The 16,822-nt window shown below is 67.0% G+C and overlaps 1 protein-coding gene across 4 annotated transcripts; it reads left to right on the top strand.

Annotated features, from left to right (window-relative positions):
- The first annotated feature begins 293 nt into the window (after positions 1-293).
- LOC104309595 (signal transducer and activator of transcription 5B) lies at positions 294-16,719 on the top strand. Of its 4 annotated transcripts, none has more exons than XM_054176720.1 (19): positions 294-379; positions 10,046-10,183; positions 10,290-10,446; positions 10,528-10,617; positions 10,771-10,945; positions 11,019-11,149; positions 11,235-11,386; positions 11,463-11,618; positions 11,698-11,877; positions 11,998-12,085; positions 13,044-13,166; positions 13,375-13,467; positions 13,606-13,812; positions 14,186-14,280; positions 14,347-14,477; positions 14,952-15,122; positions 15,301-15,352; positions 15,703-15,810; positions 15,883-16,719. In XM_054176720.1, exons 2-19 carry the CDS (start codon positions 10,056-10,058, stop codon positions 16,007-16,009), a joined length of 2,364 nt encoding a protein of 787 aa, XP_054032695.1. In that variant the 5' UTR covers positions 294-379; positions 10,046-10,055; the 3' UTR covers positions 16,010-16,719. The 4 variants fall into 4 exon arrangements, with proteins under 4 accessions (XP_054032695.1, XP_054032694.1, XP_054032696.1 ...); XM_054176719.1 differs by lacking the exon at positions 294-379 and adding an exon at positions 6,309-6,333; XM_054176721.1 differs by lacking the exon at positions 294-379 and adding an exon at positions 6,309-6,333 and having other exon boundaries at positions 14,952-15,107.
- The last annotated feature ends 103 nt before the right edge of the window (positions 16,720-16,822 follow it).

Below are 16,822 nucleotides of genomic sequence, written 5' to 3' on the forward strand. Positions count from 1 at the left end.
TGCCGCCCCCGGGGACAGTGCTGGTGTTGGAGCAGGACTCCCCACTTCGTGCCCGTGACTGCTGCCAGTGCCGCCTGCAGCTGCAGTTCCCGGTACCGGTTTGGGCAGCCCCGTACGCAGCAGCAATGTCCAGTGCTGCTTTGAGTTTCCCCGGTACTCGGTGCAAACTCCGGTGATGGTTTGTGCCCCGTCGTAGCCGGTGCCGAATCCTGCAACTGCCGGTGCCCGGTGCCGTTACCCGGAGCCGGTGGCGCGGCGGGGGCGGGCGGGGGGCGGTGCCGAGGGGGCGGTGCCGGGCGGCGGCGGCCGGAGGGGGCAGAGCGGCGGCGGAGCCAGCGCCGAGACCGCCGGAACAGCGGAGCCGCCGCCGCGGCCGCAGGTAGGACCGAGAGCGGGGTCGCTATGGCCGTCGGGATCGGGACTGTCACCGGCACCGGCACCGGCACCAGCACCGGCATCGGGATCCACACCGGGACCGGGGCCGGTGCTGGGGCTTGGGCTGGGCCTGGGCCGCACTTTCGCTTTCGCGGCCGCAGCCGGCGCGGGGCGGTGGGGCCCGGGACACCTGCGGCACCGGGGCCGGGGCTTGGGGCGCGGCCTGAGCCTTCTCCCGCCTCCGGTAAAGGTTTGCGGTGGTTCGTAACCCCTCGGCGTGTCGGCGTGGGCAGGGGCCGCGGGAGCGGGGCCGCCCTCGGGGGGCGCGGACTTTGCGCGGGCCGGTCCCGGTCCTGGGGCCCCCGCGCATCCCGAGACGGGGGCGCTCGTTCCCCGGCGCAGCGGGGCCGGGTCCCGGGCCAGGCCCTGCCCGAGCGGCAGCCGCCGCGCCGGGGTTGATCCCAAAGCCCAGTCCCGGGCCCCGCGGGCAGCCACCGGGCCGGGGTTCGGCGGCAGAAGCGGCTCCTGCCCGCCGACGGGGAACAGGGGCTGCGCGGTGCCGGGCAGCCGAGAGCAGCCGAGAAACGTTCCCCGTGCGAGGCGGGAGCGGGGACACGGCGGGGACAGCAGCGCCCGGTGGCCTTTCACCCAGCTCGTTGCCGGCCGGGTGACTGCAAGTCCCGGGAGCGGCGGCCACCTGTCCGGCGGGATACGGAGCTGTCAGGGCTCGGTGCCCGGCTGCCTGCCGTGCTTGTGCCAGGCCACGCTCCCGGCAGCTCCTTGCCACGACACCGAGTGGCTGCGGGGCACCAGTGCCCAGCTTGTGTTGACAGTGGGGTGTGGGCCTGGCACTGCTGAGGGCTCCTCCACTCTGCTGCCACCTGACCTGCTGACGGTGGTGGCACCTCTGGCATCATCGCAGCAGAGCTGGGACGTGGGCTGGGGGGAGCTGGCCGCTCGGGGAGCCCCATGGCAGTGTGCTGGGGACAGGCAGTGGTTGATTGGTGATGTTTGGGGTGCAGTGCTGAGTGGTGCAGGGCTTGGCACTGCTGTGGTGGGACTGTGACCTGGGGCAGGACCATGTGGCTCACCCATGGCAGGGCATAGCACATGAGGTCCCTGCAGCCCAGGCCACCTCATTGTGGCAGGACCCCTGCCTGGCGCCCCTCGGGGCTCGCTGCTGCTGTGATGCTCTCTTGGGGACGGTTTCAAGCCACGGTTTGCCATCATGCTCCAAGCTGTTTGCAGCAGCACAGCGATCCCGTGCTGCAGGGGAGTTTTCCTGGGGCCTGGCACTGAGCTGGGCTCTGCCTTGTCTGCATGGCTCTGGTGAGGGGAGGCTTTGGGAGCATTTGGGTCAGACAGCTGCAGCAAGCCGCGGTGCTTCCAAAGCCACTGGGACCAGAGCAATCCCTGCTGTGGCTTCCAGGTGTTCAAGTTGCTGGACGTGAGGACGGCAACATCCCTGAATGCTATGACCATCCCCGGGGCTGATGAGGGCTGTGCCATGCTGTGCAGTGTGGGCAGCCACATGGAGGAGGAGCTCGGGTGCAGGTTGAGAGGTGCCAACAGCCTGTGCCCGGGGAGGCGGGGGAGCCCAGCTGGGAATGGGGCGAGATGGGCGCCTGTCACTCCCTCTGCTTTCCTCTCACTGACGGTGCCCTCCCTCGGGAGGTGTTTGCCCCCCGGCAGTTGTCACTAGAGTCACTTCAGTGGCTTTGGTGTACCCATCCTGTCCGGTGGCTGATGCTTGGGGGCAGGACAAGGGATGCTGGCGCTGGGGACGGGGAGCTTGGTGCAGGGTTGCACGGAACCTCAGGAGGGACCTTCCTCTGGCTGCCGGGGAAGTGCTGACTCCAAAGCTCCTGTGAGGGCTTCGCCGTGGGGTTTCCCAGCTCTCCCTCGAGTGATAGCAAACCCCAGATGCTCAGCTTGCGAAAAATCCCTGCTCCCCGTGCTCCTGCACGGCGTGGGTGGCGGGGCGGCGAGCGGTGACTGTGCTCTGCCGAGTACAGGAAAGCGGCGCCGGCAGCTGGGAAATGACTGCTGGGTTGCAGGGAATTACGGTAAACTGCGCTGTGCTCGGCGGGCTTTGTGGCTGCCCCGGGGAGCCCGGGCATGGCAGGATGACGTCTGGGTCGAGCAGGACCTCCCCTCCATCAGCATCCTGGGGGCTGGTGTCCCCCTGCCTGGCAGGGCTGCAGTGGCTGCCAGCTTCCCACTGCGTGGCCATGGGCACTGCCCTCAGAGCAGCCTCCATGTTCTGAGACCAAAGGCACCGTGGAGGGGGGGCGAGGAGGCTGGCAGAGGGCTGCGTGTGCTGGGGGTCGGAGCCTGGGGCTCACCGGGATGGGTCAGGGCTCGGCCCCGCGGTGGCACGGGCAGCTCCGGCCCGGGAGGCTGCGCTGGCCGCTGCCGCTGGGGCGCTGCTGTCGCTGGGGCTGTGCCGTGCGCCGAGAGAAGTCGCCTCGACAGCTGTAATGTTTTTGTGGCGTGCCTTTCCTTTCATGGGGTGTCTATTTTGCAACCCCCAAGTGTTTTGATCCCGGGAGGAAGGGGGCGGGGGTGTTTACCCTGGCACCGCGTGGCCGGCGCAGGGATCCAGGCGGTGCTGGGCATGCCCGGGTGCTGCTCGCAGCAGCGGTTCTAGCAACATCTGCTGGCTGCTGCAAGGTAGGAGGCTGCGAGCCGCCGCTCCCGCCGCGCTGGGAAACGGCGAAGGGGAGGCAGACAGGCGAGTGCAGCTTCCTGGCCGATAGGCCTGAGCCAACTTGCTGATAAAGCAGAATCCACCCCTCTGGCTGCCCCGGCGGGGCCGGCAGCGCTGGCGGAGCGCAGGCTGGCTCCTCGGGTCCTGCTCTTCCCCTCCTGCCGGCTCCTGCTTGCCATCAGGCGCTGCTGCCGGGCGGCTTCTCGCCGGGCTCGGGTAGCCGCGGTGCTGTAGCCACACCGTGACATGGTCACGACTCACTCCCGGCTCCAACAGTCGCTGGTGAGTTTTGCAATCCCCCATTTTTGCTGCAACTCTGTCTTCCTGTTCGGGGCTGCAAATGCTGCGTTGTGGCTCAGCTCTGCCAGGGAGGGGACTGGGGGAAAGACTGGAGCTGGGGCAGAGCCTGAAGAGCTGGCATGGCGTTGGCACAGCCCTGGCCACCGAGCGGCTGGGTGCTGGATGCAGGCTCTGGGGTTTTGTCCCTCATGCTCCATGGCTGCAAAGCTCTCAGCAGGGAGAGGAAGCTTTTGCCGGCAGCGTATCCGAGCCCCTTGCACTGTAAAATGATCTCTGCCCTGTTTGGTGGTGGTAATGTGCAGCCCTGGCACTTCTGAGGCTGCAGCCTCAGGTGGCACAGCTGCTCCAGCCTGGCACACTTCCTTTTTAATCTAGTTCTTCACCTCAGCCTTTTGGAACCACTGAGGAGGGCCCTTGCTTGGGGCTCAGCTCTGCCCTAGCGCTGCCAGCAGCTGCTGCACCCAGGGCTGTGGAGCATTTCCCGTCCTGGGGAATGCCGCGAGGCAGCTCTCCCACCCGGGCGGGTTGGTGGGCATCGGGATAGGTTGGTGGGCATCGGGATAGGTTGGTGGGCATCGGGATAGGTTGGTGGGCATCGGGATAGGTTGGTGGGCAGGTTTTGTCTGCCCTGAGTGACAATTTTATTGCAGAAGCTATTGGCACCGTGCCACGGTGGCACTGCTTGGGCAGGGGTGCCAGTGTGCTGCTGGGCCGGGAAGTCTGCAAGGCTGTCGAGGCAGAGCAGTGCCAGCCTTTCCCAGGCACCACGCAGGCTCCATCCACACCTCCTGCTGCTGGCAGTGGGCACAGAGCATCCCCCACTGCCTGGGTGTCCATGTGTGGTGTTTGCTCCCAAGACCAGGGGTGTGGGGGTCAGCGCTGCCATGCTGTGCCTGTGGGCTGGGCTGGTTGTGCAGCAGTGGGGGAAGCTCCTGCTGTGTCTCTCCTGCAGAGAGCAGGAGCATGGCAGAGCAGGCTGGATGCAGCTGCTGCTGTGCTGCCCACCCAGGACCTGCTCTGCAAATCCTGCTTGGCCAGGGACTGGATTAGTGCCGCTGTGTGCCCAGTGGAGCGTGCCAGCTGAGATGAAATTGTGTCTGCAGGCCCAGGCTGGACTAATTCGATGCTGAAAAGAGCTTAATCCTCAGGTCCCTCTGCCCAGCCCTTCCCTCCTGACTGGGGCTGGTCTGAGCAGGGATTAGCAGTGAGAGGGGGTCTGCACTGGAGGCAACCTCGATGCCAGGGACTGGTAGAGGGCCTAGGGACCTTGCAGCTGCACCAGGGCATCTGTGGGATCCTGGGCAGTGACTCTGCTGCTTCACTGGTTTGTTAGAAGGATGAATAAGCTGGAATGGGTGTGGGGGCTTCTCCCTTGTCCTGGATCTGCCTGGCCCATGAGGGTCACTGGGATCCTGTCACCTCCCTGCCCTTCCCAGAGCCAGGCTGCTGTGGTGGGCAGCGGCTCCACACCTGCCCTGGAACTCCCCCACTGAGCCCAGGGGCAGCTCCTTGGTGTCGCAGCTGGCAGCTCCCTGCTGTGCCAGCCCCACAGCTGGTTCATTTGGCTGCTTGGTCCCAGGAAGCCAGGATTAATTAAAGCTCCACCCAGGCCTCTCTAATCCTGTCTGTGGGTTACGGTGGGCACTGGGCTCCCTGCAGGATCCACAGTGGTCTCCTGTCAGTGGGGGCCAGGTGGGCACTCAGCTCTGCCAATGTGGCTGCGGTGTGGGTCCTACCTACTGCCTGGCTCCTGCTGAGCCCTGGCTGCCTGTGTTTGTCTGGGTGGGCAGGCTGCCTGTGCCGTGCTGCCCTGCCCTGTGTGGCCCCTGATGCCCAGACAGGGCCCCGTTGTTCCCAGGCCCAGCCCATGCAGTTCTGGCACAGCTGGATCATTGTACTGGCACCCAGCAGGTGGTCCTGGGCACCTGGTGTGGTGGGGCAGTCTCGCCAGGCTGATCCTGAGGGCTGGGGCTGGTCCTCCTGTGTGTCCTGCAGTGATCTCAGCTGAGGGGGTGGCAGCATGGCCATGGCCCCAGCTCTGCCACAAGGAGCTGGCAGTGCTGGTGCAGCAGGGTGGTTTTCTCCGGGGGTGCCAGCCCCTGGACTCCAGGGACTTTGCCGGTTGGGTGCTTTGTGGCTCTGGCTTGATGCTGGTTTCTGAGCCTCTGTGGTTGGAAGGGAAAATCTGAACCCTTCCCGTGGGCAGCAAATGCCAGCGGGCAGGTACAGCCCCAGGCCATGGCAGGAGCTGAGCTGCAGGCAGCCCCTGGCCCTGAGCCTCCGCTGGGCACTTGGGTGGCAGCATTGGTCCCAGCTGTGGCATCGCTGCCTGCATGTGGGGCCGGCTTCTGCCCGGGCAGTGCCAGGCTGTTCCCTTGTGCCTGTATCAGGGCAAGTTCTCCATCTTTTAGCTCCCTGTGTTGCCAGGATGCCCAACTGGTCCTGCCACTGCCAGTCCTGGCTGGGCCCGCTGGCTGCAGGGCTGTCACCTCTGCCCTTGGGGGGCAGGTTCCGCGTGTGCCAGGGGAGTGTGAATGGAGCCGGGGGGTGCAGGTGACCCTGCCCCACCTCCCCGTGGTTAACTCCCACATCGGTCCCTGGGGTCCCATCCCTGTCTAGGGGCTTGCGCGGCTCAGCTCCACCACTCCCTCGATGGCAGAGGCTGTGCCCCGCTCCTGCAGTGGGGAGGGCAGCGGGGCAGAGCCGGAGGGGTTGCCAGCCTCACGCCCTGGCAGCGGCGCTGGAGGAAGCTGGCGGCGGCCCGGGGCTGGCTGCCCTGCGCAGCAGCTGACATTTTGGAAGGAAATAGCTTCTCTCCGCTTCTTCCTGTAGCGCGGAGCGGGCCCCGGAGCCCGCTGGCACCGGCAGCGCCGTTCGGAGCCGCGGCCGGGCTGACCCGGAACCGGGACACCGGAGGAGTGCGTGGGGCAGAGCCGTGCCCGACCCCGGTGAGTGCGGCGTGGAACGGGGCACCCTGTGCCAAGCTGGGGCCGCGGCTCCTGTGCACTGAGGAGCTGGGAACGGCGCCGAGCCCCGGGGCTCCGCCGCGCCTGGAGCAGTACCCGGTGGAAGGGGTCCGGGGCTGCGGGACCCTTCGCATGGGTGCCTAGCCCGCTGTGCCCCCGGCTGTAGGGCAGCATGGGCAGGCCCGAGCGCGAGGGGGGTCGAGCTGGGGCAGCGCTTGGCGAGGGTCCGGCGGTGCGGGCCCACCGGGGCTGGCCGGGACTGCAGCAGGTCCCCGGGGCGAGCCCGTGCGGGCAGAGCTGGGGGGCATCTGTCGGGGGAATCGGAGCCCCTCCGCTAGCGCCGCCCGGAGCCTGGGTCCTGCCCCGAATGGAGCCCGCTCGGGGCTGCCCTTCGTGAGGGGACGTAGGACCCCCCCCTTCCGCGGGGTTACAGAGGCAGCGCCGGCGGGGGCTGGACGGAAGCCCCCCGGCTGTGCGCAGGGTCCGGCCCCGCAGCCGTGACCTGGAAGCGCTCCCGGGCTCCGGAGGTGCCGGGACGCCACGTGCCGGGCTGTTTACGGCGGCGGGAGGCGGCAGTGGGGGGCAGCGCTCCGGAGACCCCCGGGCCAGGAGAGCACCGAGCAGAGGGGCAGCATGGGACAGGCGTATGGGAGCGGGGGGCTACGGTCAGAGCCATTTCCCATGGTCTCCCCAGGCTTTGCCAGGCTCTCAGCCTCGCGTGGCATGGGACTGGGCAAGGGGCTGCAGTCGGGGGCGGTGCCAGTGCCAGGGCAGGGATGTCCTGCCCGCAGGGGGTCCCCAGGGTGGCTGCGTGTGGGGAGCATCCTGCAAGCATCCTGCAGCAGTGTGCATGCAGCTGCCTGTGTTTGGGCTTTGCCCGTGGTGCATGGTAAGGTGGCACACAGTGCAGTGCCGCTGGCAGTCTCACCCCGTGAGGCATCCTGCCTTGCTCAGGCTTCCCTGCGGGTTCTGACCCAGCACTGTCAGGGCATGGCAGTGCCACCATTCCTGCCCCCAGGGCTGCTGCTCTAACCCTTCCCCAGGGTGGTCACATTGGGTCCTCTGTCTACCCTTGGCCCCAGCACTGCTGCCAACCTCCCCCTGTCTGTCCTCTGCCCTGCTCTTGCCCCTGGCGCTCTGAGGGGCCCTTCTGGGTGGCTTTTGTCTGTTTCGTGGCAGCTGGGTGGTGTCTCCCCGGGTGCCTCCCTGGCAGCAGGGAGCAGAGCTGTTGGGTGCAGAAGCCATGCCCGCCAGTGCCTGCCCCCTGCCTGCCCTGCCCATGCTGCCCTGCGGGGCCGGGGTCCTCCCCATGGCACTTGTCCTGGCTCTGGGCAGCTGCGGCTGTGCCGGCCTGGCAGCGGTGAGCCTGAGGCTGTGGCTTGCTGAGCTGCTGCTGGTTAACCAAACTGCAGTAATGGTGGCTTGGAGCTCTGCTGCCAGCAAGGAAATGCAAAGGAGCTTCAAACACTGCAATTATGTCTGCTGCAGCTGCTGGGGCTGACCCATGGCCAGGTGTGAGTCTGTGGCAGCGAGTGCCCTGGCTGGTTGGCAGGGCTGGGCAAATAGTGCCAGCCTCAGAGTGGGCACGGCCCAGCCCTGGAGAGGTTTCCTGAGCCAGGTAAAGGGAGCTGGTCCCTGGGCACAGGGCTGAAATTGTTGCCAGGCTCCAAGGCCTGTGAGCACTTGCTGAGGACAGCTGGTGATGCCATCAAGGAGTGTGGTGCTGGATGTGGACCAAGCCATGGCAGTGCTGCCAGCAGCCAGCTGGGTGCAGGAGTGCAGGGCAGCCTGGAAGGGCTGGCAGCTCTGTTGTGGCTCCAGCTGCACGGTGGCACCGTGGCACTGTCCCTCTTGCTGAAGCAGAGATGTTCCCACAGCCTTGCTGGGTCTTGTGGTTGGAAAAACCTGGTTTGGTCCTGACAGGTGGCACTGGTGGCTTGTGCTGGGGCACTCAGGGTGCCCCACGACCCTTGGGGAGGTTCTGTTTGTTGCTGTGGTGATGCCCACGGAGGTTGTGTCCCAGTGGTTTTTCGGGGTGTGCTGATTTGCTGGGGTGGTGTGGCCCTGGGCACAGCCCTACCCTCATCAGGAGCACAGGCTGGGTGATCCATGCCACCACCAGCCGCTGCAGGGTCCCTTTGTGAAGGCTGAGGCGATGCCAGCTCGCCATCAGCAGGTGCCCTGGCAGTGATGCTCCTGCTGCCAGCCGGGTGCCGGCCGAGCACGGTGCCTGCCGGCTCCCTGCAGCCTGGTTGCTTAACAACAGTGCTGGAGAGCAGTGGGAAGTTGTCACCGCGGGGTGGGAGCTGTCACCGTTCCCTCACTGGGCAGGGCAGTGCTGGCTGGCACTGTGCCCACGCAGGCATCCCTGGGCCCTTCACGGTGTGGTGGCACTGGCACAGCTGCGGCCCCTCTGCTCCGCTCTGCCCGGTGTGCGCCGTTACCAAATGTCCCCAGCTGCCAGCACGTCTTGCTGTGCCCATCCCTCCCTTCCCCTCCTTGCCAGGGTGGTTCTGCCTGCCCAGGCCCTTCCCTGCCAGCTGGGTGATTTCTGTGACTGGAAATGTTCCTCCTTTTTTATAGGGGAAAAATCCATTTTTAGCCAACTCTTGGTTATTGTTCCTCTTCCTGCTCTGGGGCTCCGGGCTGGGGGGCTGGGGCTGCGGCTGCTCTGCAGGGACCCTCTGCTGCTGCCCCCCGTGTGTGCCCCTGCCCTGGGGACAGCACCAGCTGCTCTTGGAGCCCCTGGGGCTGCTGGGCATTTCTGAGGCCAAACAAAGCATTTTGGGGAGGGCAGCGAAGCCTCTGCTGCTGTATTGCCAACCTCCCTCAGCATTTCACTGCTTGGTGCAGTCACCAAAGCTCATCCTGGTCACCCAGCCTCGGGAGACAGCCTGAGGCCCTGCCCAGCACCTCTGCCCCATGCCAGGTCAGGGTGGTGTGGGTGGCAGTGTGTGTGAGTGCTCTTCGGGGGGGCAGCAGCTGCCCAGGCCCTCCCTCGCCGCTCACAATTGTGCCACCCTCGAAGACTCAACCCCCAACTGCTTGTTCCAGCTCCACCAGCCTGCTGCCATGCCTGCTGTGGGGGACACCCTGACTTTTGACTGGTTCCAGCCCTGCCCATCCCTTCTCCCTGCTGCCCTGCGCCGGCTGGGGGTGCTGGGGCTGCGTGCTGGAGCCAGAGCCACCCCGAAACTTGCTTCAGGAAGTTCCACGCTCCAGCCAGCGTCTCCCTCGTGGCGCTGGGACGTGGCTTGGCCGTGGGACCGGGGGACCGGCTGGGGTCTGCAGCAGCTGTTGGCACTGCCGGGCCGTGGGCAGGGCCGGGGCGAGTGCGGGGGGGGCTCTGCTCTGCGTCACCCTGGATTTCTCTCCGGCCCTGCCCCTGGCCCTGTTCCTCATTTGCGTGGCTGGCGATGGCTGCGATCCCGCGGCGCCGCCAGGGGGATGATGAGTTCCATCCGCGGGGGCAGCCCCAGGGCTCTTCCTAGAAAAGAGAGGGGGGCTCAGAGCCGGGGTCCCCTGCCCGCCCCTGCCTTCAGCAGCTAGAGGCTGCTGTGGTAGTTCCAGAGGGCCTGAAGGAACCTGCAAAGGTCTTTGACAGCCTGGAGGCTGCTGCATAGGGCTGCCTGGGCGTGACCCCCGTCTGTGGCACAGCACTGGCACGGTGCCCTGAGCAGCTGTGTCCCGGCAGGTGCTGAGCCATGGCGGTGTGGATCCAGGCGCAGCAGCTCCAGGGCGAAGCCCTGCGGCAGATGCAGGCTCTCTATGGGCAGCACTTCCCCATCGAGGTGCGGCACTACCTGTCACAGTGGATCGAGAGCCAGGCCTGGTAGGTCAGCAGGGTGCCCATCCCTGGGGTGCTGGGGGTGCTCCCCTCTGCTGGGAGGCAAGGCCAGGGCCGGCCCGGTGCTGATGCCGCTCTGCCCCACGCGCAGGGACTCCATCGACCTCGACAACCCGCAGGAGAACGTGAAGGCGACGCAGCTGCTGGAGGGGCTGATCCAGGAGCTGCAGAAGAAGGCAGACCACCAGGTGGGCGAGGATGGCTTCCTGCTGAAGATCAAGCTGGGCCACTATGCCACGCAGCTGCAGGTGAGGGGGGGCTGCGGGCAGGGCTGTGGGGCCGGGGGCTGCCCTGCCCTGTGCCCGTCTCAGCCGGCGCTGTCCCTGCAGAACACCTACGACCGGTGCCCCATGGAGCTGGTGCGCTGCATCCGGCACATCCTGTACCACGAGCAGCGCCTGGTGCGGGAGGCCAACAACGTGAGTGGGGCCTGGGCCGCAGGGAGCAGGGCCTGCAAGGCTGGCAGTGGCTGGGAGCAGCCCTGAGGCAGAAGCTGGTCTGGGGAGGGAGCAGCACCCAGGGGCCGGGGCAGGTCCCCTCACCGTGCTGAGCGCGCCCGGTGTGCCCTGCAGAGCCCCTCCCCAGCCGGGTCCCTGGTGGATGCCATGTCCCAGAAGCACCTCCAGATCAATCAGACCTTCGAGGAGCTGCGGCTCATCACGCAGGACTCGGAGAACGAGCTCAAGAAGCTGCAGCAGACGCAGGAGTACTTCATCATCCAGTACCAGGAGAACATGCGCCTCCAAGGTAGGGGGGGCCAGGGGGTGCCGGGGCTGGGACACCGGTGGTGCCAACCCTAATGCCACATCCTGTCCCCCAGCCCAGTTCTCCCAGCTCTCCCAGCTGGGCCCCCAGGAGCGGCTGTCACGAGAGACGACTCTGCAGCAGAAGAAGGCATCGCTCGAGGCCTGGCTGCACCGAGAGGCCCAGACACTACAGCAGTACCGAGTGGTGAGTGCCACGGTGCCAGCTGTGCCACCGCCCCCGTGCCCCATGCCACCACCCCCGTGCCTCATGCCACCGTCCCACCCCGCAGGACCTGGCTGAGAAGCACCAGAAGACGCTGCAGCTGCTGCGCAAGCAGCAAACCACCATCCTGGACGATGAACTGATCCAGTGGAAGCGGCGCCAGCAGCTGGCAGGCAACGGGGGCCCCCCCGAGGGCACCCTGGATGTGCTGCAGACCTGGTGGGTGCTGGCCATGCCTGGTGGGCTGGGAGGGGGTGCTGAGCCCCGGCACGGTGCTGAGCTTGGCTGCCCCCAGGTGCGAGAAGCTGGCGGAGATCATCTGGCAGAACCGGCAGCAGATCCGGCGCGCAGAGCACCTGTGCCAGCAGCTGCCCATCCCGGGCCCGGTGGAGGAGATGCTGTCGGAGCTGAACGGCACCATCACAGACATCATCTCTGCCCTGGTCACCAGGTGGTGCTGGGTGCCCAGTGGGGACGGGGGCTCTGGGTTGGGGCTGCTCTGCCTGCCCTGACACCTGTGTCCCCCCCAGCACCTTCATCATTGAGAAGCAGCCCCCCCAGGTGCTGAAGACCCAGACCAAGTTCGCAGCCACCGTCCGGCTCCTGGTGGGGGGGAAGCTGAACGTGCACATGAACCCCCCCCAGGTGAAGGCCACCATCATCAGCGAGCAGCAGGCCAAGGCCCTGCTCAAGAACGAGAGCACCCGCAAGTAATGCCAGGGGTGGGAGCGCTGGGGGCGGCCAGGGCAGGCCAGGGCAGTGGGGAGCAGGGCTTGGAGGAGGGGGTGTGGTCCCTGGTGGTCCCCTGACCCTGGGCATTCCCCTGGCAGTGAGAGCAGTGGGGAGATCCTCAACAACTGCTGTGTGATGGAGTACCACCAGGCCACCGGCACGCTCAGCGCCCACTTCCGCAACATGGTGAGTGCCCAGGGCTCTGCTCGCCCCCCCTCCTGACCCCCTGAGCCCACCTGTCCTGACCCCCTGAGCCCACCCTCCTGACCCCCTGAGCCCACCTGTCCTGACCCCCTGAGCCCACCCTCCTGACCCCCTGAGCCCACCTGTCCTGACCCCCTGAGCCCACCCTCCTGACCCCCTGAGCCCACCTCTCCTGACCCCCTGAGCCCACCCTCCTGACCCCCTGAGCCCACCCTCCTGACCCCCTGAGCCCACCTGTCCTGACCCCCTGAGCCCACCCTCCTGACCCCCTGAGCCCACCTGTCCTGACAACCTGAGCCCACCCTCCTGACCCCCTGAGCCCACCTGTCCTGACCCCCTGAGCCCACCCTCCTGACCCCCTGAGCCCACCTGTCCTGACCCCCTGAGCCCACCCTCCTGACCCCCTGAGCCCACCTGTCCTGACCCCCTGAGCCCACCCTCCTGACCCCCTGAGCCCACCTGTCCTGACCCCCTGAGCCCACCTGTCCTGACAACCTGAGCCCACCCTCCTGACCCCCTGAGCCCACCCTCCTGACCCCCTGAGCCCACCTGTCCTGACCTCCTGAGCCCACCTGTCCTGACAACCTGAGCCCACCTGTCCTGACCCCCTGAGCCCACCTGTCCTGACCCCCTGAGCCCACGCTCCTGACCCCCTGAGCCCACCTGTCCTGACCCCCTGAGCCCACCTGTCCTGACAACCTGAGCCCACCCTCCTGACCCCCTGAGCCCACCCTCCTGACCCCCTGAGCCCACCTGTCCTGACCCCCTGAGCCCACCCTCCTGACCCCCTGAGCCCACCTGTCCTGACCCCCTGAGCCCACCTGTCCTGACCCCCTGAGCCCACCTGTCCTGTCCCCATCTGTGCTGCATCTCCCTCCTCTCCCTCCTGGAATCCCTGGTGTCCCCACGCCTCCCTCGCTCGCCCCTGGTGCTGCTGCAGTCCCTGAAGCGGATCAAGCGCTCGGACCGGCGCGGGGCGGAGTCGGTGACGGAGGAGAAGTTCACCATCCTCTTCGAGTCGCAGTTCAGCGTCGGTGGCAACGAGTTGGTCTTCCAGGTGAAGGTAAAGGCAGCAGCCATGGCCCCTCACAGGGGCAGCAGCCATGGCCCCTCACAGGGGCAGCAGCCATGGCCCCTCACAGGGCTCGGGCAAGCTGTGGGCACCCTGCCCATGGATGTGGGGCTGCTCATAGGTGTATGCTGGGGGTGTGCCCGTGGGCGATGCTGCCATGGTGCCCTGCAGCTCTTCCTGGTCTCCTCTCTCCTGGCAGACCCTGTCCCTGCCCGTGGTGGTGATCGTGCATGGGAGCCAGGACAACAACGCCACAGCCACGGTGCTCTGGGACAATGCCTTTGCCGAGCCTGTGAGTGGCAGCACCAAGGGGGCCAGGCCAGGCCCTGTCTGCACAGGGGGCTGCGGGAGTTGGGCTCTGTCTCCTGGCAGGGACAGGTCCGGGTGGGGGCAGGCAGGGCTGGGTGCTGAGCCTGCTGTGTGCCCCCAGGGCCGTGTGCCCTTCGCGGTGCCGGACAAGGTGCAGTGGCCGCAGCTCTGCGAGGCGCTCAACATGAAGTTCAAGGCAGAGGTGCAGAGCAGCCGTGGGCTGACCAAGGAGAATTTGGTGTTCCTGGCACAGAAGCTCTTCAACAGCACCAGCTCCCACCTGGAGGACTACAGCAGCACCACAGTGTCCTGGTCCCAGTTCAACCGGGTGAGCAGCCTGGGCTCTGTGCTGGGGCTGCCACCGTGCTCCTGGGGTGGGCTTTGCTGCACCCGTGCCAGGGGGCTGGAGGGGGCAGCTCCCTCCCGAGAAGCTGTTTCTTGCTGGAGCGATGCAAAGCGTTGACTGCAGTGGGGTGGGAGCCTTCCTCACCTGGAGGGACCCAGGGTGCTGCAGGACCCACAGACAGGCTCTGTGCCCTCAGGGAGGCATTGCTGGTGCTGCCCCGGGGCTGGCCTGACCCGCACCTGCTTTGGCAGCGCTGGCAGGCGCAGCCCAGGTGCCAGGGTCACCATGTGCTGCGTAACCGCAGCTGTGAGGCTGTGAGGGGCCAGCAGCGCTGATTTCCGGGGGCTTTCCGCAGGAAAACCTTCCCGGGAGGAACTACACCTTCTGGCAGTGGTTTGATGGCGTCATGGAGGTGCTGAAGAAGCATCTGAAGCCGCACTGGAACGATGGGTAAGAGCCGTCCTGCCCCGCGCTGCCCGGCCCCGGGCCCGGCGCTGACAGCCCTGCTCTGCCTAGGGCCATCCTGGGCTTTGTCAACAAGCAGCAGGCTCACGACCTGCTCATCAACAAGCCGGATGGGACCTTCCTGCTGCGCTTCAGCGACTCCGAGATCGGTGGCATCACCATCGCCTGGAAGTTCGACTCCTGTGAGTGAGCGCCGGCGGCTGGCACCACCCTGGCACCGCCGTCCCCAGCAGCAGCCTGGGACTTGACTGGCTTGTGCCCCTGGGGCTGGGGCTGCTGCGCTGGCACCTCCTGTCCCGGCTGGGCACACTGCTTGCTGCAGCCAGGGCTGCATCCAGACCGAGTCCTGGCACCCGGGGGGAGGAGGGACTGGGCTGGACCTTCTGACCCAGCCGTGGGGACAGGCCTGGGGCTGTGGAAAGCGCAGCAGCTCCGTGGTGCTTCCTGCTGCTCCCCCCATGGCTCAGAGGAGGCTGGAGCTGCCCAGCCTCCCCACACCTCCTGCCTCACCCTGTCCTCTGCGCCCAGCGCCTTCATCCCCGGGGGCGGGGATGCAGCCCGGGAGCTGCCCGGTGCTGCTCCCTGGGGTCTCACAGCTGTGTCTGCAGTGGCTGCTGGCTCTGGGGGTCACTGTGCTCCTCGCTGTTCTCTTCCAGCCGAGAGGATGTTCTGGAACCTGATGCCTTTCACCACTAGGGACTTCTCCATCCGCTCCCTGGCCGACCGCCTGGGGGACCTCAGTTACCTCATCTATGTGTTCCCTGACCGGCCCAAGGATGAGGTCTTCTCCAAGTACTACACACCGGTTCTCTGTGAGTCCACGCCAGGTAGCGCTGCCCCTTCACCCCCTTCCTGCCTCCCGCCGCGGTGGAGCTGGGGCTCACGGCACACAGCTGCCCCGGGGCTGCGCCCAGCCCGTGGGGGTGGGCTGCTGGCTGCGCTGTGCCGTGGGCTCGCAGCACACACTGGCAGCTCAGGGCCTTAGCACTGCCTCCTTCCCTCCAGCTAAAGCCGTGGATGGGTACGTGAAGCCACAGATCAAGCAAGTGGTGCCAGAGTAAGTCTGACCCTGGAGGCAGATCCTGGGTGGTCCCATGGGATTGTCCCCACTGAGCTGGCTGGTGGCAGCCAGTGGTCCCAGGCCCCTCTGCTGCCAGGCTCTGGTACTGCCAGTGGCCGCATCGGTGCTGAGCTGGCACTGGGTGCTGAGGAGCACAGACTCAGGGCTGAGGCGGGGCTGTGCAGCACCCAGGAAGGTGAATGTCCCTCTTGCCATGCTCCCTGCTCACCAGGCTGCCACCCACGGGGCTGGGGACCCACAGATGGTCACCGTTTGTGGGTGGGGTTTGGGTCTCCTGCCAGCAGAGCCTGTCCCGTGCCAGCACTCATGCCCCCTCCTGCCCGCAGGTTTGTCAGCGCCTCAGGGGATTCTGCCCCTGGAGGGGCCACCTACATGGACCAGGTGCCCTCCCCCGCCGTCTGCTCGCAGCCCCATTACAATATGTACACCCAGAAGTAGGTACTGCATCCCCCAGCCCCAGCCCCGCGCGCTCGGGCCCCCCCTCACCCTCCTCCTGCCTCCCGCAGCCCTGACACGGTGCTGGACCCCGAGGGGGACTTCGACCTGGACGACACCATGGACGTGGCGCAGCACGTGGAGGAGCTGCTGCGGCGCCCCATGGACAGTCAGTGGATCCCCCACGCCCAGTCGTGACGGGGTGCCCGCGGCCCCTGCCCCCGGCCCCAGCGCTGCCAGGACTGTGCCGTGTTCGTGTCTCTGTGCCGGGGGGGCGTGGGTGGGCCCTGCCCCGGGGATTCGCTCTGTGCTGCCCTGCACCGCAGGCCGGCGCCGGCCCCTTGGTGTTTCTGCCCTTCTATAAACGGCAGCGGATTTGTCGCATGGTTTTCCTGTATGTTCCTTTCCAGAGGCCCAGCTTCGGCTCCCTGCTTCTGCCAGCACCAGCCCTGCGGCCCCCCCGGCTTCCCGAGGGGCTGCCCGGGGTGGGGGCCGGGGGGCCGGGCTCGGGTTTGCTTTCGCAGTCGTCACTCAGAGTGTCTGTGTCGCCTTCTTGTGCTGCCCGTGGCTCCGGGCCCAGGGGTGCGTGGCTGCACCCAGCGCCCGTGCGGGGCCGAGGGGGGGTCGTGCTGGTGCTTTGCTCCGTGGTGGTGAGTCCCCTCCTGGACCTTGCCTCCTCTGACACCCCCAAGGATGTGGGAGCCCTTTCGGCTCCCAGCCTCGGCGTCCCCTCGGGAGCCGGTGCGAGCGCGATGGAGACGGGGGGTGAGGGTGCCCAGGCGGGGCCGGGTGCTGCGGGCAGTCTGCCCCCACCAGCACCTCCCCTGGCCTTGGCCGAGAAGCTCGGGGGTCCTGGCCATGTTATTTTTCTATCACAGAGTAAATAAAGCACGGAATATTTTTGTAACACAAAAGCTCTGGGTTGCACCTGTGTCTGGGGAGGGGGCAGGTCCCTGCCCTGCTCAGCGTGGTGGGGCGAGGAGCCCCTTGGGCCAGAGTGGGGCCGGGGGC

This window comes from Dryobates pubescens, chromosome 36 (genome assembly GCF_014839835.1).
Source record: "Dryobates pubescens isolate bDryPub1 chromosome 36, bDryPub1.pri, whole genome shotgun sequence".
Taxonomy (NCBI): Eukaryota; Metazoa; Chordata; class Aves; order Piciformes; family Picidae; genus Dryobates; species Dryobates pubescens.